The sequence below is a fragment of the Corvus cornix genome, chromosome 8 (genome assembly GCF_000738735.6).
Source record: "Corvus cornix cornix isolate S_Up_H32 chromosome 8, ASM73873v5, whole genome shotgun sequence".
Taxonomy (NCBI): domain Eukaryota; kingdom Metazoa; phylum Chordata; class Aves; order Passeriformes; family Corvidae; genus Corvus; species Corvus cornix.
In genome coordinates this window covers 13356435-13379467 of record NC_046338.1, presented here as the reverse complement: position 1 = coordinate 13379467, position 23033 = coordinate 13356435, and the positions used below count along the sequence as shown (strand labels likewise).

At 38.8% G+C, this 23033-nt stretch overlaps 1 protein-coding gene across 26 annotated transcripts in view; it reads right to left on the bottom strand.

Moving 5' to 3' along the window:
• The window catches only part of ADGRL2 (adhesion G protein-coupled receptor L2), a 386817-nt gene that overhangs the window by 71218 nt on the left and 292566 nt on the right, over positions 1-23033 (bottom strand). For all 26 annotated transcript variants that reach the window (XM_019291634.3, XM_019291636.3, XM_039555632.1 and 23 more), the window contains one exon: positions 2630-2843. In XM_019291634.3, coding sequence (XP_019147179.1) covers positions 2630-2843 — 214 coding nt within the window. The remainder of the gene's footprint in view (positions 1-2629; positions 2844-23033) is intronic.

The window sequence follows — 23033 nt, the reverse complement described above, 5'->3', positions numbered from 1 at the left end:
GTAGAAAAGATTAAGTAGCAGCTCATTCTGAGAAAGAAGAGCTGATGCATCAGTGGACACCGGCAAGGTCTGTGTGCCACTATCTCAAATTCTCTAGAAGGGGAGCAGGGCACGTGATTACACGGCTTTGTGTTAAACTGGAAACCTCATCTTATTTTTCAATCTTCAGATTTCACAGTATTGATCTCATTAAGCTAGTGTTTTCACCTTGTAATTGCAGTAAATGTAGTTGCTGTGCAAAATCTGTGGAGTAATGTTGCAAATGAATAATGAGTACTTAATAATTGCTGTGGAACTACATTTAACTGTATGTCTAAAATGAATCGAGTGGTCAAATGCAGTGGTAGCACGGTTGACTGAAGTGATAAAAACAGGTCCTTAAAAGTAAACACTTCAAGATTTTAAGCAGAAATACAGAAACTATTGCTGATTATTTCTAAAGGTAGGGAAGAAAAGCTTTCCCTGTCATCAAAAGTTCTTTTTTTTTTCTATTAATTAAATAAAAAGGAAAAGCAATGAACTTGATAGTCCTTCAGGTGAGACTTTTCTATGCAATTGCTGCCATCAAAATACAGCTGATGTGTAACTTTAATAGATCAGCTCAAGGATATATACTGAGTTCGAAACAACAATTTTCCTTAGACAACAAAAAACTACAATCACCGATGCAGTTATAAATAAATGAGATACAAGAACTTCTAGTATTTCATAAGAAATTTGCAACATTCTTCTATGCTTGCAATATAGCACAAACTGAGCAATTTTGGAAAAGATTAAGCAAGACAAGAGACAGCTTTTCTACTTAATGACAGGATCTAAGAAAGAAAAATATGAAAGCAAACTTCCAAATTGCTATAAATGTCACACAAAAAAAAGAGAACAAAAATGAAAAACTCTTAGCATAGATAATCTGAACCAATGTCCTATATGTGATCACAACTTTATTTTAATGTTGAACAAAGCATAAAGGTAGAAGATGGGGGAAGTTCAAAAATAGACTATGCTATCATAAACTTACAGCTGATTAACTGAAAGGACTGAAAGGGAAAGACAGAAATTTCAGCTTTCCAGTAACAGTCTGATGTCACTTCAAGCAAGATTGTGCCTCTGTATTTGTCTCCGACTACCTTAATCTGTATATTTGCTGTGAACATAAGGACGACTTTGATCAAAACACAACATGCATTTTACACAACAAGGAAGTCTACAGAGAGGCACTACATTTACAAAAGCAATTGAAGGTGGTTTCAAAGGGAGTTGACAGATTAGAGGATGATGACACTGCTGCTGCAGTCTCGATGGAAATCTGGCTTGATCTAATTAACAACTACGAACTAGAACCACAAGAAGATAATTCAAACATGATTTAAAGAAGTTATATTACCTTTTTAATAGTGTAGTGATGGAGCCTTTCCCTTACTGATCACAAAACAAGTCACAGGTTCAACACAGAACAGGAATAAAAGACCTGATATCCTTAATTTACCTCCAACATTTGAAATTGAAGTCTGAGGTCCAGCCCAAATATTTGACTACAGAAGTAGAAAACATCCACATATTCACATAAAAATGATAAAAAAATTTAAGGGTCCCACTCATGAAAACTCGACTGAATTGGTAAATCAAAATGGAAAGCTATTTTAAAGAGGTGACTATGTTGTTAAGTGTTACCATGTTCAAACGGAGGAAATGAAGCACAGCAGGCAGGACAACTTGCATATTTCATTTGACACATCTGTGTACATGCACCAGAAAGCTTCCAGGTTATCCCCTCCCCTTTCTGTTCAGATTCCCTACCCTAGGAAAAAGACACTGGGAGGAAAACTTCCAACCAATCCTGAACTCATTCAGGCTTTTAGTTTAAGCCAGTAGCAATGCCAGTGACTGATTCGTGCTGACATTTCCACAACTGTCAGTAGTAGGTGACTGCTGCCTGCAATTAGCACAGGACTTCCTTTGAATCTGAGCTCTCGTGCACCTTTTGCACTAAAAATACTTTTATTGGCAGTTGGGAACATGATTTAGAAGTGAAATTGGAAGTGCCAGGCTAATGGTTGGATTCTATAATCTTAAAAGTCTTTTTCAAGCTAAATGATTTAATGATTCTTGGTTGGCTCTTCTGTCTTCTCTGAATGACGAGCACTGTCACTAAGAGAATGCAACTTGTGCTTATATGCACGTGTATGCTTGTACACACATGTATAATGACATATAATCCTGGCATGTAATCATCCTGGCATTTTCTATTGGAGGGAACTACTGTTGGGAACTATGGCAGTGATTTACTGCATGTACTGAAAAATACAGCAGGCATTTGGAAACATTCTCAGGGCTGTTCGACCACCTGAAAGACAAGGAGATAGGGAATCACCAAATAACTGAATTGTTTCATTCTCCTTGAAGTTATCTTCCTGCTTTTTAACGTTTGTTTACAAAACTTAAAAAACCCCAAAATCTCTAATTGCAACTGGTAGTTTTTATTTCCTTTAAATATTATTAGATAGAAACAATACTACCTGAACAGCAAACTGGCAATTACAACTCAACATTTCTTACAGTATATACCTCTCTCTGTATTAATGCAGGCATTTTTCCACTTTGGTCCTTACCACGATACGTGCATTTTTACCTTTGTGTCATAATTTTGTAGGCGTCTGGAAGGAAGCATTCTGTGTTCTCCATCTGGAAAGGGTCAGCATCACAGATCTTGTCGTCTGTCCGTCCATAGTTAGCACTTTCTATCATGATAACATCGCTTCCTGGACACCGCAGGTCAATGGAGTAGCCTTCACAGGAGAGCTCCCTCCTAACCAAACCAAACGGTAGTGCTGCTCGGCTGAAACCTTAAAAAAAAAACCAAGGACAAAATGGGATTGAACCTAAAGGATATACTGCACTAGACTGTTCTTCTTCTGTCACATAAGCACTAACTCTCATGTGCTGAAGGAAGTGCATCTTTACACCGTTTGACCCGGTACCATGTTAAGCGAGGCATCTTTCATGGAACTGTCACATCCCTACACCACGGGTGCCGTGTCCTTAATCTGGGAAAGGAGGAAATTCCTTTTCACTGCTTCTAATCCTGGGCAGAGCAGACAGTGGTGCCTGTCTGCATGGCTACACTGCACGTTCCAGTTTCCACCTCTTTTCTCTCTGCTTCTGTCTCCACTCCTTGGGCACAGTCAGACAGGCTATGTCTGGAAGTGGGAAGCAGCAGAGCAGGCAGGATTTGCAGAAGTGATTTTAAAAAAGAAAACAATAGAACCACAAAAAACCCCAAAGCCATAGTTCCAACTTCCAACTTCATTAGTCTTTCTTACTTTGTGACTCCTTTTCTCCAGGAAGAGTTGGTTACTTTTGCTTAGCTATTTTGTGACCTCAGCATGGACATGATCCAATATACATGCTGACACTTCACCTAGTTGAACTCCAGGGCTCCTTACCGTGTCTTTTACATAAATTAAACTACATATAGATAAGATTTTGAAACAAATACAGAAAGTATCAGTACCACAGATGTGTACTGTATAAAATCTCCCCATCTCTCACAAAAATGATGCGTTTCACAGAATTTTAATTTTTAACATTTTTCTACATAAGAGAATTCCTAAACATAAGTAACTTCTCCAATGAAGCAGTATGAAATAATTTAGAAACAAAACAAGGTTCAGCTATTCATCCAGATGTTTAGACTTTTAGAGACATTTCTTAATGCAAAAGAATATATTACATCAGAATAAAACTATCTGTATACTACAGTTTCTTGTACACAGTTACTGATGGATTATTATTATTAAACAGTATTTTTGTTTCTTACAAAATTGTGTGACTTTTGGAAGATGAGATGGGTAATGTGGTAATGTTAAAAACCTATTTCTTTAAAATAGAAAATCCTAAACTTTCAGCAGAATTTCCTATGTTTTAAAAATGTTTTCATAATACAGTAGCACAAGGCCATTAATAATTCTGTGCAGGCTTTTGGAGACCAGTTGTGACAGCAAAAAGAAATAGCTGCTAAGTATAGAAAGTTGAAGCTCTATGGTTTTTGAAAACAAAGAAAATAAACTTTTGTTAAAAGTATGATGCATTAGAAGAAGCAAGGAAGCAAGTATCTAAAAAAATCAAGAACAACTTGAGATAACCCCTTGATAGTAAATTTTCCCATGAACCAGAGGCCATCACTTTTTCTACTGAATTAATACCTGTGGCTTAAAACTCCTACTACATGAAGATGATTATTTGTTAAGACTGCAAAAGTTTTTTATAATGATCATGCAAGTAAAAGGATGTGGCTCCCTGGCAGCCAGAGCCCATCTTCCCATCCACCCCTCCTCTACCTGCATGTCCCTGCGTTGCCCTTGCACCAGCACCAGCTTTTGTAGGACTTGTGTAATGAACTTATGCCAGGGGCTGCTCTGATCCTTACCTCCCTCTCCTGCAGGACACTGATGAGGTCCCGGAGGAGCAGCTCTTTGAGTGGGTGTGAATTTGCCCAGCCACAAGGGGAACAGCTGGCCAGAGCCCAGTGACCAGGTCTGCCTTTATATTCTGTGGAACCATATCCTACAGGAAACCAGTACTGTTACCCTGCCAGTATGTTTCAGTAATTTTTAATAAGGGAAGAAGCCATATTGCTGTGGAAAGCATCAAGTTCTGTCTCAAATTCACTCCTGGCCGTCAGTTCAGCTGCACATACCACGAGCAATAACAAACACTATTATTAGAGGCTTGCTGAGGTGCCATGGGCTGAAAGCTGGAAAGACCTAAAACACGAATGCCTGGCATTAATACCCTACACATTCCTCCCATGCAGCAAATTAGTACAATGAAGACAGAGTCGCTCACGGCTCAGTGAGGGCGTGAAACGGGCACAGGGAGGGGTACATGCTGAGTCTCCACCACACGTGAATACAGCAGCTCCTCTGATTAATTACCATCACAACAGCCACAGTGGGATCAACTGTAATGTTGCTAGTCACTGCCATTCCTACATCCTACTGCTCCTGTCAAATGTAATGCCGACCCTAGGAAGCTTATCCCTCCAGCTAGCAGCAATGGTGCCTGCCATCTCCTGTAGTCAGCAGGGATTCCCTGGCCTGCGGCACCACCACGGCCTGGCTGGGGGACTCCACCCATCCCACAATTTTTGTATTTCTATCAGCAAGAAGGGGAACAGCACCTACAGCTGTCCAAAGAGGTGTTTGCACCAGGGCAGGAGGAAAGGGGCACAGGGCACATCTGCTGAGGTGTCAGTGGCTCCATGTGCAGCAGCAGCTCAGGATGGTTATGGGGTCAGGGCTGACAAACCCACACCCAGCTCACTGTGACCAGCACTGACCCTTACTGCAGATCCTGCAGCACAGGCTCCACTTCTGCTAGGAAATACTCTGAATTCAAACACAAGACCTCTGCAGTTTGCTACACAGAAATCAGCAGCCTGCAAATCTTACTCCATCATCTATGGCAACAGCTATAATGACTATGAATGTGTTTTATCCTTCCGTTTTTCCCCCTACAGCCATCCGCAAGAAGTTCTGTATTAGGACAAACATTAAAAATATTAGAGCAAGGTTAGATCACTTCACAGGCAACAGAGGACACACCTGAGATTGCAATGTAGGTGTTACATTGCAAAAGCAGCAAGCAATAAAGCAAAACAATGCAGCGTACATTAGGTGGGAATGCTGCTCTAAGGAATCTCTGTGGTGCAGAAAGAATTTTAACTAAATAAAGTAAATAAATTCAAAGTCCACTAGCAGAGCTGCTGTGATCTTTATGCTGAAGCTTTATTTGTAATTTTTTCCTATCACCAAAGAAAAAATAAGTGTATCAACAAGCAAAGTGTAATTCAATCCATCTTGCAATCCTGACAATCGAAGAAAGAACTTGTGGGAGGCCCTGTAAGCGAAAAATCAATATTACAGCTTTGTGCCGTGCAAATGTGAATACTGCCAAATAGCAGTGCTTAGGGTAAAATGAACTGTTTTGCTCCATTTTCTCCTCTCTGAACAAATGATTTTGAAATGACAGCTTTTTTTTGGAGCTATAAAACGTCAAGCAATAACTCCCTGTGCTTTAGGCAAGTGATTGGAATAAATACCTCTCGGCAACAGGTGCAATGACTTAGGACTGAAATTCATTTACATTCAGGAGATAATTCCCGATAAACAGATGCACTGCCACAGGATGGAAGTCTGAACAACCGGCATCTGAATGCTTCAGCATCATCCCAGAGTTTTTTAGATGTAAGTTATGTGGCTCTGTCAATAATTACTGTTGTCACCAGTAACTTTGTATCTCCAATGCAATTCTGCATGAGTATTCCCAATACTGTATTTTCTTAACCAGCTTGTATTAAAACTGCTTCTTGCCTTACCACACCTCGAACAAACCTATTTTGTATGGCTGTCCTCTGGCAGCTGAAATCAACATTCCTCCTCTTCCTGCTAATTGCTTCAAGGCAAACTGTGCCCTGGATGACACCGCTCCTGCTGTCTGCCACCCAAAACACTCCCCGACTGCAAAGGCCTTTCTGGTGCCTGGGCTGGGACTTCCAGCACATTAACTCAAGTAAGTGTCTATTACCTAATGCAACATATGCTGTCTCTGATTCACTCCTGCTTGTGTATGTTAATCAGTGCTCTATGCCAGTTTTTAATTTTTTTTTTTAATGGAAGAAGATTAACACCTAATGAGGAAATAAACATTATTTCTGTCCTGCTGACCATTTTGATTATAGAAGTTTTCTGGCAAACGTATGTTTCCTGAACATTTTATCTGCTCACAAATTAGTTGAGTGCAGGCTCTTTATTGAAAGGAGAAAATAAACTGCTTTTGTAAAATTGCATTTCTAAGGAAAAAAGGCAGAGGGGATGTTTAGTGGCAATATACAGTCTTTAATGCTTTATTGAACAATCCATATAGAAAGACAAACTGAAAGGAAAAATCGCAATCAAAAATCCTCTTCTGATACTTTAGTCTATGAAATGAAAAGTACAAGTCCTATGAAAGAACTGTAACTCAGAATCAAGTTTTGGAAGTACGGTAAAGTCAAATTTGGCTAAAAAAATTTAATTTAAGTTTGCAAAGCCTTATTTACCATTCCACTGGTTCCTTCAGAGAAACTATTTGTCTTTACAAAGATAACCTAAATTTGTCAAAATGCAAAGAAAAGTTAATAATTCACAGCATCCTGCCCACTAGCATACCATCTTTCTGAGCTGTCAGTAGTAAGAGAGTGCGCTAAGTTTGGTAGATAAAAGCAAAAAGGCACCACCACATTTGAATGTTCACCCAATAGAGAGGAAAAACAGTGGAATGTAAACAGGCTAACATCAGTACTTGACATCAGAAGTAAGGAACCTTTGATTAAAACTTAAAGCACACAGAAAGTCAACACGGAAGTATAAAATTATTTCAAAGAATGCAGATACTGGAAGAACTGAGAATCCAAAACAAATCTCTGCAGAAATAAATATATATGTCTCTGTGAGCAAGGAAATATTGCTTCTTGTGTTATTTGGCTGTAACAGAAAGGTCTTTTGAAAAGAGCACATCTTTTCAAACAGAATGTTTACAGTTGTCTCTTTCACAATCTCTTTTATTGTACCATATCATGCAACATGATGATTTAAGTTCTACACAAGATGAAGTGATGTGTCCTGGGCAGCATTTCAATAATATATGTTTAACAAATGCAAAGCCCAATGAAAACTGTGCTGAGAATCCTCTCCCTCTCCAGAGAAGTGCCTACGTGCACACACAGGAGGGTGCACAGAGACAGCTGAACACACTTCGCCATCTGAAAATAATGCAAATGCTCAACATGGGCTCCTCAAAGCTTTTGTAATTCCACAGACAAGTCTCAGCATCCTGCAGCTTCTAAAGAATCCCATGAACTCTGTCAAGGAAGACTTTTCTCCCTGTCTCTCAGCACTGTATATATTTCACACAGACAAGCATGTTATTTTGTTAAACAGCTTTTAAATTATCCAATCCTGGTCAACAGATCACTACCAACTACTACAAAAGACAGAGGCAATTTAAATGACAACTGTGCTTTCTCATTCCATCTTTGAAGGAAAAAAAGTCATTCTGGCAAGCATGTCGATTAAAAGATTACATTGGCACAGTAAGAGCTTCTGACACCACACAGAGGTCTGGAGTTCACAGCACTCAGCTCCTCTTTTAGGGAAACCCAGCAGCCGTGCACAGCCAGCCCGTGCTGCAGCCCGGCACACAAAACCCCACTGTTCAGTCGGGTCAAAGCAGGCAGGAAGTGATCATTTTAAAAATATTCTCCTACAGCTGGACTCTCTGCCATTTTTTGTATATACTCCGTCTTCTCAATGAAGATGCTGCAAGGAGTGGACATCAAGAGAAAAGGGATTATTTTTTAGCAAAGGCAAACTATTTTCTAGTAACAGACATCTCCCTCATTTTTTCAAACTCATTCATAAAAATGGGATTATCTCAAAACAAGGTACATGAAAGTATCTCAGTATCTGAACTTTAACAAAGAGGCACAGAGTCCTAAGAAACAGACCCGACCATTTAAATTACATTGAAGCCAAGCAACTTCTTCACTGAATAAATGAGCTCTGAGGGGCAATTCTTAACACTGGTTTCTAGAATTCTGCTTCTCAGACATTTCATATTTAAATTACATGACTAAAATCTGGAAGCCTGTCTCTTACAAAACAGAAATATCAATTCATATCAATAAAAACTTTTAGAAATATTAAGTAACTAGTGAAGGCTTCTTATAGGTTTTTTTTACGTTTTATTTGAACATGATTTAAGCCTTTTAAAAAATTAAAATTTTCAAAATCTTTGTCAAGTTTTAATGTTTTTCAAGATTCAGTGTGAGCAGCAAAATTACAACTGCATGTAATTTTCTGTAATTATATACTTAATATTCAATATACATAAACATAAAGTATGTATGTCTGCTTAATGAAATTCAGGAGAGAAGCCAGAGTTACACCCTCTGACTCACACCAGGATGGGTCCTGCCTTCCAGGTTCACTGAAACTTATTACAATTTTCCTTCTATGTTTTCAGTCTCCATGCAATTCTCAAATATAACCCTGTGAGGCTCTCTTCAGCAAAAAAAAGTCAGGGCTTACCTACTTTCTGCACCTTGTTAAATGATTCAGCAAAACCTAAAGAGAGCAGCAGTATCTCTGCCTTTTAATCTAACAGCGTCGATCCTTCCTGTATACTGCTGGCAAGGATTTTATTTAAATTCTCCTAAACAGCTCTCACCCCTCATTCAAAAGGGCAAGAATGTGTCTCTCTGAGTCAGCAGAACTAAGGGGTTTTTTTGATTGTGTTTTTGTTAAGGTTTGGGTGTGTGGGGGGAGTGTGTGTGCACTTTAATAACACATAGGAGATGACAGAGGACAGAGATGAGTGCTACACTGACAGACCTGCAGACCACAGTCCTTCAGTCACCTGGAACACGACCAGCCAGAAAGCAGCCATGCACACATCTCCACATTAGCCCATTACAGCTCAACCCTATTTTGAAGGAATTGCCACTACGGGAAAGGAGATAGTTTGGTCTTCATGCCCATTTAATCCTTCACCTGCCTGCTGAGGCTGCCATTAGAGTGCTAATTAATGCTAAACTGTGAAAATGGGCTTCTGCACTTTGAATCCAGCCACACTGAAACTGGAGAAAAACCACTAATTCCTTTAATGAAAGTCACCAAACCAGAGTCTGGTTCCTGGCACCATTTAGCAATGCCTAAAATATGGCAGATGGAAACCATGTGATCTAAACATGAAAGTCTAAATATCTAATATAAAAATATGTGTTCTTCAGTTCTCACTTAGCACCACATTTTATTCTCATATGCGTGCACCTTTCCCATCCCTTTCAGTGGAGCTGTATGCATGAGAGCAAAACTTTGCCCACTTGATCTAAAATTATCCCAGTTTAAAACAGTATTCATCTGTCAATGATATTTCTTTCCTTTTGCCAGCCAGATGTCTGTTCTCAGGCTGCAAGAATCTCCTTCCTTTATTCCTTCACATCATACACACTTGATCCTCTGCCAGCTCACAAAAAGCACTCTACCCTTTTCTTTCTTGTATTAAATACATTGCATCTTCAAAATTTCTAAAGGCAAGTAAGTCCCATGGTCTTTGTAAACCCCGCTCCTGAAGGTTATCTCCAGTTTACCAACTGTGAACTCTCTGAGCACAGCACCTGTCAGGAAGGAGAAGCTTCTGAATCAGAAACAACCGCTGAAAAAGGGAGGTAAGACACAAAAGCTGATGTGTCAGAAATGTTGTGTCAACAGGATTTCCCGTTGAATTATTTCCTCTGCACAGGATACTGGTAGCAGAATAAAAATAAATATTCTTTTATTTTCTATAAAAGTGTATCTTGACAACAATTTATATTTCCAGTTATCACAATCATTTTTTGATTGTAAACCATGCGTTAAGGACAGGCAGAGGAAGAGGAAGAAAGGGGAATTTCCATCATCACTGTTCAGAGTGGCCAGCTGACAAAAGAAATATTTTATTCCCATCGTTAAGAAACCCAAAGCCTTGTCACCGCAGAGGCTGAGAGAAGCCATGCAGAGATGTATCATTTCCTTGGAAATATGTGCATTGGTGAAAGCCAAACAATCCCAGCAGGTGACATACTTGGTGCTAATAATAACCCTCAGTGTCCTGTGTACATCGCCTTCTTAGCAGGCTATACCCTAACCTATATAAGAAAGTAAAATATTTAATCTCACTAAAATACCTGATAATTGTAGCTCATTTTAAATAAGATGTTATTCTACAATCGCCAGAGTTTAAAATACCAAATACAGCCCTAGTGCTAAAAAACCCCATAGGTTTAATTATTGTACAATTGCTACCACATGGCAATATTTGAGATCACAACCATAAACTTAAAAATGGGGCGTTTTCTTGTTTACAAACAGAATTATATATACATTAGAAATGGAATCAAGAAATAATATAAGAGTTCATATACTCTCTTTTGTTTCAGTAAAATGATGGGGTGGAGTCAATTGTCACAGTATAATTTATAGTGGAAAAGTTATATGGTTAATTTTAATGATGGCAAGCTGCTTAAAGAGTGCTTATGAGCATGCAAATAGCACAGCAACCCCCTTCTCATTCAGTATAGCTTCTGAATCATTTCAGAGGACTCAGGGGCAGAAAGCAGAACCCTTGGAAACATAAAGACACGGATCCTGCAGATGAAACTGCTAAACCAAAATATAGTCATACCTTTTGAAAACAAGAAGAGCCATGTGATGAATGTACTTTAAGGTAAATGTGCCATCACTTTAAATGTTCCCATAAATAGATATGAAACAAGAGTAGCAAGCAATCTTGGAAAATACCTGTCAGAGTGAAAGGCTTTCTTCCTGACCTTACCTTCTATGAAATATTTGTGGATTTTTGAAAGAGTATTATAGAGAGGAGAGGGATGTAGCACCCAGTTTTTACAACACAGGTTAAGGTTCTGGCACATTCTGTGAATCATGAAATAATTCTACACAGATACTTAAGAGCGTCCTCTGAATAATAAATTGCATGAAGAAAGGAAAACTATTTCATTTTTTGTAAACAATGAGGTAATTTAAAAACTCGTAAGGAATACATGCAGTTCTAACATGCTCCCTGGGCAGCAGGGAGTAAGAATGGCAACACAGGTACCAATTCCAAAGTAAATAAAGGAAACAGGCAACTTTTCCACCTTTTAACTGTTGTTAATCCCCTGTAAAGGAACTGCATATCCATATGCTTCACTGCAAACATGAAAGACAAGGGAGATAAAGGGACAGGATAATTAAATTCCACCTGGACTCAAAATCAGGGCTTCTGAGTTTGAATTCTGGTTTTTAGTCGTGGAATTTGTGTGTCTTCCTCACCAACCTTCACAATGTGTATGGCAAGAATGCTCTCAGCTTTTAGAGAATCAGCAGAAGAAGGTTCAAATGAAATGAAGGAAAAATCAGTATCCCTGAAATATCTGAGTACTAAGACAGAAACCAAGCAGTTTTCCATAATTACCTGTAGAAGTTCCATATTTAATGCTATTTATATTGGAAAGTAACAAGACGGATGAACAGACACTGTAGCACAACACAAAAAGGAAAACTTTGCATTTGCTGATTATTTCAATTTAGAAGGATGCATCTAATAGCTGAAAGACTGTTTCCAAAGCTGTGCATTGATCTTAATACAACCCATAATGAAGGCAAGGGCTAGGAAAGCTCTGCACCACACCCAGGAAAAAAATCACTGTTAGGTGCTCAAATATAAACTCAAACCCAGCAAAACAGAAGTGCTGCACCATTACTACAGATGTGGAAGGTAATTTCCTCAGTAATTAATTTGCATGCTTCACTGTCCCAGGTCAGAGTTTTCTTTTAAAAAAATCTTTCCCCACGTATCTAAAGCAAGTATTTCAGGAGAGAGCTGTGAAGTACAGAAGACCTGATTGCTCCACTTTTTTCCACACCACCTGAAACGACGCTTTCCTACCGAAAGCAGCATGTTCTCGTGATCCATTATTTAGGCGTACAAACAGGCAGTCGGCTCCTGCCAGTCAGAGGGGATGGCTCCAGACCTCGCTGTGGGGTCGGGAGGGAGCTCCCGGCTGCCCAGGGCCGCGGGTCCCCCGGCCTGCGCATCCCTGCCGGCCCCTGCGCGCACCCAGGGCCCCTCCTCTCGCCCACCTATTTGTGCTGTTGCTGCTTCTGCAGCGGTGAGTGTTCTTAATCAAGATAATTTTCATATCGAGCTCAGAGCATGATCAAAGCAGCCATTATGGCAGCATAATTGAGGAGGGAGTTGTTAATCTGATGGGGATGCCAAGGAGGGAAGGAGAAGGTTAGGGGTGTCCAAAGGCGGCAGGAATGAGCAGGTGTTAGGGTAACTATTTAAATTAGGCATCCTGACAGAATCATTTATAACAGAGGCTTTAGACTCCCTGGAAGGCACTAAAGCTGGATATCCTATCTATTCTACTCAGTAAGCAAACAGCATTTCTTTTGGTCCAAACAGTGACTTTAGTAAATCTGCAGTACTACAAAGTGAGCTGCATTTAATTAAACTGTTCTCTGCAACTTATACAATGCCATAGTACTACTGCAGTGCCTTTTCTATCTCTGCCACTCCTGAATTTGACCTCCAGATCCTTACTGGGATTCAGCAATGTGTCACCCACGTTCTCTTTAAATATACAATAAAGGCAATATTTGATCTCCAAAACCAAAAAGAATCCTATTTTCCACAACGGTTTTCACATACACAAGCCTCTAGAAGACTACAAGGGTACTTTATGAATCAAATGCAAAATACAGAAATAGCATTATCTCCCACTGAATTGCTGTCATCTCTGAAGGATGTGTTGGGATCCAACATTATACAACTCTTCATAGTAGCAATTTTGTAATATTTTATCTACTTGAAAATAATAGGGAATTTTAGGTAAGCAGAATCTTAATTACCTCAATTAAGTTCTCATCCTGCATCGCTAATATCATTGGGAGCTTTGTCATTAACCTCAACGAGTGCAGGACAGATTCTTTAGAATTTAACCTGGATACTCAATATTCTTGTTCTAATGAAAAATGCATTAATGAGCTTCATTAGACTACTCCATTTTAAAGAAGCATCTTCCCTCAGCAGCCAGCTTCCCTCAACAGCCTAATGGGGCACTGGTGCATGAGTGAGCCAGAACTTGACACAAAGAGTGTTTAGGTCACTGTAAATCTTTTTATTGACTCAATGAACTTCACGTTCAGCCCACCATGGGAAGAGCAACACCTTTTGACTCACTTCAGGAACTCCCTGAGGTGGAGATGCTAAAACGTGTATACATTTCTGAAATTAAACTGGAATGGTGCAGCTGAAAGGCTTTATGCAGTGAAATAAACACAATTAAAACAAGAATTCCTCTCTATAATTAAAAAATGACACAAGTTTACTACATAGTCTGCACAGAAGATCCTCAATGCATTTCAAACACTACCTTTTTTCCAGTCATCTACTGGGACACATTATGGGAAAACCAGTGATCTTCTGTGACCTTCATTTTACTTTATTAAATGCAGCAGACTCCTCATGCTGAATACGAAATAAAAAATATGCAACCCAGGAAAGTACTTTGAGAAAAAATGCCCTTTGGAGGACCCAATTTCAATCTTGATCTATAATGATACAAATTTTCCAGTGACATTTGAATAAAAATCTCTATTATTTATATTATTGTGTTCAGACTTCTATTCTGAATTACTAAATTTAGAACTGGCCCTGAAGACCACAATTCAGTCAATGCTTTATAAACATGGGAAATACATATTTGAAATACATGTCAAATTAGAACAGACTAGCTGTACTCCCCAACTTTAGCCACAATTTAGGAGATATTTTCCTTTTCAAATAGCTATCCAACTGGTAGTAGTAAAACCCTCCCAAGTATCAAAATACACTCTTTGTTTACACAACAGCGGCTGATGTATTGCTAATAAAGCCTTCAAGGAGAAAATAATGTGAATTGCCCAAGCAAGGGAAACTGACACTTGCAGATATTTTATCTTTCCCATAGCTCTAAGGACAATTGAAGAGTATCACTTGTTGCAGTCCCTTGAAAAACTGGGTGTGGGGAGAAGGTTAGGAGGTCTAGTATTCCTGCTAGTAAGTGCAGATTAACAAGTCCCCACCCAACATAGCATCACTGAATTTCAGTTATCTGCTGTCTGAGCAACCTGCCTAAAATTCCAAATGCTAAACACAGAGCCTAATTTGTAGCTGATTTAGAGCCACATCAATGTGGGATAGGTGTAGCTGGTCATACCAAAAATGCAGGGGTATTCAAATTTGGAAGGGAGGGGACTTATGGAAATCCTTCTCCCTAATTAAATCAGAGAATGAGAGTTTGAAGTGGTAAATAATAAATCACAAAGAATCCTCAATCTGGTTGTCAAGGAAACCAGTATGCCTCTGCCATAATTGCTGTGAGCCCAATCTTGCCCTTTTTGACATCAAGCCTTATCATGCATTCTGGTCAGAGACTGAGAAAGTGGCTTTTCTATTCCTCTCAGGCAGGAACTCGGGCTCGCCTGAGCGGGGCTGCACACGGCAGCTCTTGGCGCCGTCCCTCCCCTGCCTGCAGACGGGGCCGGACCAGTGAGCCCCAGCACAGCTCCATCAACTCCCGGCTGAGAAATGGGACAGCCAGCTTCATCGTGGCATTGCAATGCCACAGCAGCTGTGTTTACTACGAAGACATTCCTAATTTACTGGTGCTAACATCTTCAGCCTGGTTATCACAGCCTGTCACAAGTCCCTGGTATCTGTAATTCCCTTGTGCTCCTACTCCCTTAAGCACACTTCTGGAAGCGGGAATCAGCCATTCATTTCACTCATGGACATGTAAGATGCTTATGGAGGAGATGAAGAGGGAAAGGGAAGTGCAAGACAAAATATGCTTTCAAAAGCACAACAAAATAGATTAAAAGTTGACTCCATGCCAAGCCATTCAGATAGCTCAATGCATCATTGTCTTTTTCCTCTGCGATGGTAATTACCTTCTATAAACATATCCAAACTTGTTTTTTCCTTCTGTTTCTGGTGTAATCACACATGGCCACTGGACACACACCAAACTTCGAGCATAAGCAATTCTTAGTGCTTCAACACCAGGAAGGCCAAAAAGGGAGGATAGCTATATTAGTGTCTCTATCTCATCCTTCAAGAAATCCTGAAGCAGATTTTAAAGGAAGTATCTTCAAAGTAAGGAAATAGGAGGAACGAGGGCAAGTACATTATGTTCCCAGCTGACTTTAAGGAAAAGAAAATCTAGAGACATGGGGAAGAACTGTGAGAATGAAAAAAACCCATAAAAACTCCCTTTACGAACTACAGAGAGAAAAAGACTACCAGAAAGATTACCTGAAGATTCTTCGAGTCTTCTGCAACTAGTTGACTGGTTCCTTGCTGTTTTACCAATGGATAAATCTTCTTTTCATTCCTAATCTAGTCCAAGCAACAACCACCAAAATAATTTCCTTTAATATATTTTTTTAAATTTAATGTTAGCAAAATATGTAAAAGTAGTAAGACAGATACACCCTTGTGATTTTAATCCTTTGTTGTATGCTATTCTAATGATCTTTGTTTCTTTCAGTATGTCAAGAATGTAAAGGATTCAGCTCAGGATCCAAGTTTCAATTGGACACTGGCGATACTCACTATACAATTCCAAAATTTTATCTTGACATCACATTTGGGTAAATGTATTTTTATCCATTACTCAAAGGGGTATGCTAACAGCACTTTCGTCTGTTTGCTCAGCTACTCAGAAATGGCTATTTAGTTTTATTTAAACTAGCAACTTTTTTTTTTTTTTTAAGTTGGTAGATAAACCAAACATCTCAACAAAACATATGGTGTGACACAGTTTTTCTGCTGTAATATTCAACTATTCAAACATTAACTAAGGACATTGGTAAAATCCTTTGTTCAACAGATCTGTAGACATGCCATGCATAAAAAGTAACAAATGTTTGTTCCACAGCAGGCTCAATCAAAGCAAAATAAACTCTCCTCCAAACCCAATCCAAATCCATTCCATATTCCTCTTCCAAGGAAATACGATGCTGGTGTTTGGTAGCTAAGAGAGCTTGAATTCAGCTTTGACCGTTGTTCAAAAAACAATTCATGGTTGCAGAGTATCATGAGATAATTCAGGCTGAAGTGGATTCCTGATTCTTGTTACATGCTTGAAATAGTCTTTAATCCACATGCTTCTTATAAAACTTAAATCACGTATAGGAAGAATTCCACATAATTTAAAAACTGAAGCCCCTCTAGTTCTCATCCAGTTGAAAAGGTACAATTATGGATTAGTTACAACCAACTACAATAATGCACATCACTCTCTGTATCACTGTATATGTATATAAAACTTGATTGCCTTACCAGAAAAAAAAAGATAGTAAAAGTTTCCATCAGAAAAGATAATACGAAAGCAAATGATTGAGCCATTTCAGTGTAAATACATTCATTTGCAAAATACACATCTACATCCATCAGCAGAAAAAAGGCCTTCAGCTGATTTACAGATAATTTACTATGGCACACTCTTACCACTATTTTATTCTTATTTGAAAAATTAGTCTGGATTCCTGAGCACGATGACAGGAACCAGTTTATTTTTATGTCTCTTCCTAAATTTCAGTGATCTTGAACCTTTAGGGCTAAACATCTCTGTGACAATCTGTTTTTATCATCTGAGAGTTTCATATACTTCAAGATTTAAAGAATGGTGTCACTGGCTTTCTCAGTGACACATCATGCTGGAGAAGGAGTTCAATATTACCCAGGACCTGCTCCATCATAATCCACTGTGAAAAAAATACCTCTGTCTCTTCTGTTGGTAGGAAGCCATAATAAGCTGATATTTCTCTCCCTGAACAGTTTCCCAGGTGGTCAATTTGATTTGTCAATTCTTTAGAATTTTTATGTCCTCTGAGCAGTATCTATCCACCATCTTTTGTCTTCACCTTTTTGCTTGGACTCCTGCAGTCTTTAACAAAAGCCTTCAAACCTCTTATTCTCTATAACACTGAACTCTGGACTTGAATAAGCTTTGCTATTGTGTGGGGAGTTTTTGCAGAGCATTATTGGCTCTTTATCTGAAACCAACCTGCTACTCACACCACATAAACTGAAACAGGGGCAGTTTGTCCCGTAGCTGTGGCAGCCAAGGGCATCCCACCTTTCTGTCTGTGCCAGCCTGTGCAGGGCAGCAGTCGGATGCTGCTCCTGTGCTTCTGCAAATTTCTGCTCACTGTCTGGGCTTCAAATCAGCCAAGAGCTGTGCTGCAGGGTAGCGCCAAGCTGAGCACTGACTGCTGAGCACTGGCTGCTCTAAGAGGTTGGGCGTGGTACCACTAAGCTTTAGATAAGATAGGCAGTTTCTGAACAATTCTGAACTCAAATGCAATTTTAATATGTCCCTGTACAGCATCATGCTGAAATATCCACAACTGGCTCCTGCTGTAGTTACGAAAAATGGTTATTAACTGTAATTGGCCTAAGATACTTTTAGAGAAATTATACCTTCAGACTTCATCACCTATCTAAACACCCTCTTTTTGCCATTACCACAGACATTCCTCTATGAAGAAATACAGGAAATGTGTTCTGTATTTCCCCAAAGAATACCAGCTATATTAAGCAAAGAGGACTGGAACCAAAATACAAAAAATTAAAAGCACTCTGAAACAAACTGGTGTTGATGCTTATTTATAGGTAACTTATCCATAGGCCTTTTTCTGGGACAGTAGGAAGAGACTGAAACTCCAAAACAGCAAACCACAGTATTCCCCTATGTGAAAATTGCACAAATTTTAAGTCGAGGAACAAGCTCTGTGTGCAGGATAATGTTCCACTGACTTTCTTCTTTCTTTCCCTGGTCCTTCTACTTCCAGGTCCCTGATAGGATTAGAGAGAGTTCACAATCCCCAGTTCAAAACAAAAACTGTCCTGGTATCAGATTCAACACAAAAACATCCTAGCTGTATGGGACTGGTAATTTTAAAGGCTACTACTACTAATGATTTTGAAAGACAAAGCATTTCTCATCGTCATGACAATTGAACCGACTTATAAATCAGAAATCCTTCAATTTTTAAAGTCCTGTTTTAAGCAATTCCTGTTATTCTTTGGACACTAACTCTCTAAAAGCCACAGGTAATAGCATATCAGAAGACAAAACAAGGGTCATTTCACCTCAGTAGCTCGTGAGAAGCTTTATAAGGGCTTTCCCATCCTCTTTCTTCACCTGCATAGCAATAAACCAACCAGTGGAGCAGACAAAGGAGCTAAATTTGTGCAAGCCTTGCTCAGTAGGGCTGCTGGAACTAGGACACTGAAAAACATCAGAGTGGAGGCAGTTTTACCACAAAAAAACCAAATTTGGCACTAAAATGAAATACCTGACAGTTTGGAGTCTAAAACTTGATCAGTTCTGAAGGTCTGTGCTTTATGAAAAGCAGCCACTAAGACACCAGCAGAATAATTCAGTGAACTGGAATCTGTGGCTTCCTTTTTTTTTTTCCTGAAAATACCACATTTGTTCTTAGGCTTGCCAACAGTTTGAACAAGTAGCCTTAGAAAGGAGTGATTTAGTAAACAAACCAACAAAAAATTAACTTGTGAATTATAAGTATTTGAAATAGAATCTGCTGTGCCCACAATTCATATTAACATGGTAAGATCTTACAGAATGCCTTTTCAAGGAAAGAAATATATTCCTTGTGTGTTCAAGTATAGAGCCATAAACCATATGAGACCCTATTTATTTCAAATTTCCCATGATGCCATTTACTCCAGCTTTTAACCTTTTATGTGACATTGAGCTATTTTACAATCATAAAATAGTAGGAAAAAACGACCTGTTAATTTGAAAGGGACACATTACAACATCTCTCCCCGGCACTATAATATTTTAATTTCTTTTTTTCAAGGGAAACCAGTTGGAAAGTGACCATCTGCTAGTCTCTTAGCACTATTCAAGCAAAGCAACGCACAAAATGTCCTCCTTTCCCAGCTAGAGTGGGACCTTTAACTGAAAAGAAGTTAGGATATTGTCATGTTAGTTTAACAGATTGATTAACAACAAAATTAAATCTCCATTTTTAAAATTATTGTTAAATATACTGACTAAAAGGTGACGTTCTACAACTGCTGCACACTGTGTGACATCTAGAGCAGTACAAGAAATCTGAACCTTTCCAAGAAATAAATCAGTATTATCAAATTTCCTAGGCAAATTGTGTTCTTCTATTTTGAGTGTTAAGCTAAATGCAAGCACACTTTACAAGTACAGTTCTATTTCTCACTTCAAAATACACAATGTGCTTTGGACACTGAGTAAGTTTTCAGTATCACTTAAGGTTTTGAATATTTCAAAACAGTTGATAACGGCAGTGAAAGAGGAAACTTGACAAGCTCTCCATGCTGATAAATATAGAACTTTTTGGATGAGTAGAGCTCAATGGAGCTGTAATCTTGGCTGGCACCTGTACATGATACTATAACACATACAGCTAGAACTGCAAGTTTGTGAGAATAAATTAAATTAAATTCACATTCATGTTAGCACTTTAAAAGATGTTGTCAGTACAACTTTGTATGCATGCAAGCCACTGCACTTTTGAAAGTTTTACCCTAAATGTTTAGAATTCAAGCACGCTGTGTCTAAGGGTTAGGAGATATACTGGCCGTACCTCAGTCGGCCTTTACCCACATTATTCACATCTGTACCTCCTCAACATGCCTAAATAAACTGCAAATTAGGCTGAAAATGAAGTAACTGCACTTCAAAATGTTAAATTCTAAATGAGTTTATCGTATCTGAATTGTGAAATATAGCAGATGTCAAACGCCCTTACCAAAATGTATTCCACAGTTGCCTTAAATCTGCAGTATATTTTACTTTAAAAGCATTTTTTTCTCTTGTTCTTCTTTCTAGTCTCTCTCTCCCTATCAAAAAACAATCAAGCAATTCAGGAATTTATACCAGCAGCAAAATACTTGCTAAACATAAAAGACAGTTTTTTGCTGTTTTATGGAATAAATGGATCTTTTTGACCAGCTATTAATGACATAGTAGTCATATCCATTTGCCCAATAAATGTGTAGGTCTTCCTGCTTTCCTTATTTTTATTTATAAATTTCATAATGGCAGTAAGGCACTTTAAACTGTATTTCTCAGGGAATACTGCACTTTGGGGACTGTTAAAAGTCACTTTGCCTTCAGCCTTTATCGCCCTACGTGAGGTACAATAAACACTAAGAAATGGGCTGCCTATTGTGCGCCTTGTTATAAAGTTCACGTCCAGCAATTCTCCTGTCCTTTCTGTTTGAATTTCCTTTCTTCCCAAGCTTTTCTCAGACATGTTCTTAGCAAGTCTAACTGATTCATCCTAATTCTGGATGACAGACTGGGTTGAGCAGTACAGGCTCCAGTTATGCAACAGGCTCATTCACATGGCTACAACCTCACCTACTGCTTATTCAATTCAGTTATGGCTAGGGAGTACTGCTCACTCATATGCTGGATTCTGGACCTTTTTTCCTAAAATACTGCACTATTCCATAAAAAATTTCCTGTGCTCTTTATTGGTGTCCAGTAGCCACATATTACCAGACTTCAACTAAGTTAAACAGACCTTGCTCACGATGTTTCTCAGGACCCAGAGCACACTTTTAATAGAAATTCAAGGAAGGTTGTACATCATTTATGTGATTTCTTTACCAAGGGGTAAGACAATCTGGTGGTATTTTGCAAGGTACAGAGAAAAGTTCTAGTCAAGCAGTAAACTACAAAAGCTATTCAGAAGACAGGGTGATGCTCTAAACTTGCTAGGATGCCATGCAAACATTCAAAAGCCACAATATCTAAAATTGTCTTGGTTCTTGAATTGGCTGAATCAGACAAGAGAATGCCACGCAAGACTATAAACTTGCTGTGAAGATAAAATTGTTAATTCTCTATATGGCTCTAATACTCATACAAAAAGTCAAGCACACACATAAATATGTATTTATTTGCTGTTATGTTAATTTTGTTAAAAAACATCAGCAGTTGATAAGCTGGATAATGTGTGCAATTTTGAAAGGCTTTGAAAACATAGATGTCTGACTTGACCTTATGACTATTTTCTCCTTCAGGCAAACCAGTATTATAACCAGAACAACACAAGAGGATGAACATTGTTGGGGAGTTGCTCACTGTGCCTGTCATACCCCGTTAATGCAACTTTGATTTGCCTTTGTTCTGACAGTAGCAAACAGCTGCTTGTAAATGAGCCACAGTCCCTGGGCTGCCTCCCATTATTCCACACTTTTGTTTGACAAGGTCACTTGCTGTGGGGATTTTGGGGAGAAAGAGTGTGCAGCCTATGGAATTAGAGTTAAACCACAGGCAACCCAGCTTGAATGCTCTTATTATATTTTTTTTATAGCACCAGCAAAGCAAAAATAACAAAGAGAAAATCTTTTACTCTGTGAGCAAGTCAAACTTTTCTTTTTCCCAGTGTTCATTTCATAATCCTAAAACTATCTTACAAAAAGCAAGTCATGTTTCTATAAATCCCCTTTCATTCAAATCTTAACAGGATTTATATGAAAGATGTATTTAATTACAAAACAGGATTAACAAAAACAGATTAATATTGTTTTGTTCATCCACTGCTACAATTCATCAGGAGACAATACTGAGCTATAGCTAACAGCAACTCTGACAAACACTGTAAAAACATGAAGAAACAATCTGATTTATGCCAGTTTTCACAGGAAATTGATTTATTTTTGATAGGAACTGAGGCACATCAGTCTTCCAGAAAGAGAAGCCATCTCATAAGCAAATTACTGCTATGATAACTGCCCATTTAAGGGCAAGCAGACATTCCTGACTGGGGTTTTATGGTGCTGAATTAAACTGTAAGATCAGTTTACGAAGACATTAGGATAGTATGTGGTGCTATCAAATCATTCCTGAACCTTCACTTTCCAATTTGACCTGTGATCTTAATGGCAGTGAAAACTGTCATTTAGAGTAGCCTGTTTCTTTGTGACAACTGTTGCTTTTGAAGCCACGCATAAACAAGGAATAGGTAGCAAATATTCAAAGGGATGGCTGATGCTATGGGAGGAGACAGCCAGTGGCAGTCTGCAACCACAGATGAATCACAGCAGTGTGCTTTCAAAACTTACAAGCGAAGAGAGAAGTGGACTGACTTTAAAAACACCTTTCAGGCTCTTCAAGAAGGGTCACTGAAAACAATGAATGGAAATCAGTCCAAAAACCTCCCCCAGCAGCCAGCTATGCTATTCCGAAGGGACAGTCCCGATTGTTCAGATTTTTATCTCATCAACCCAAAAAGTGACTGAGCTCTTCCTGTCCTGAATCCTCTGCTTCCTAGTTCTTTGTTTGGCCACTGGAAGAAATGTCTTCATCACAAAGGCCTCTGCAT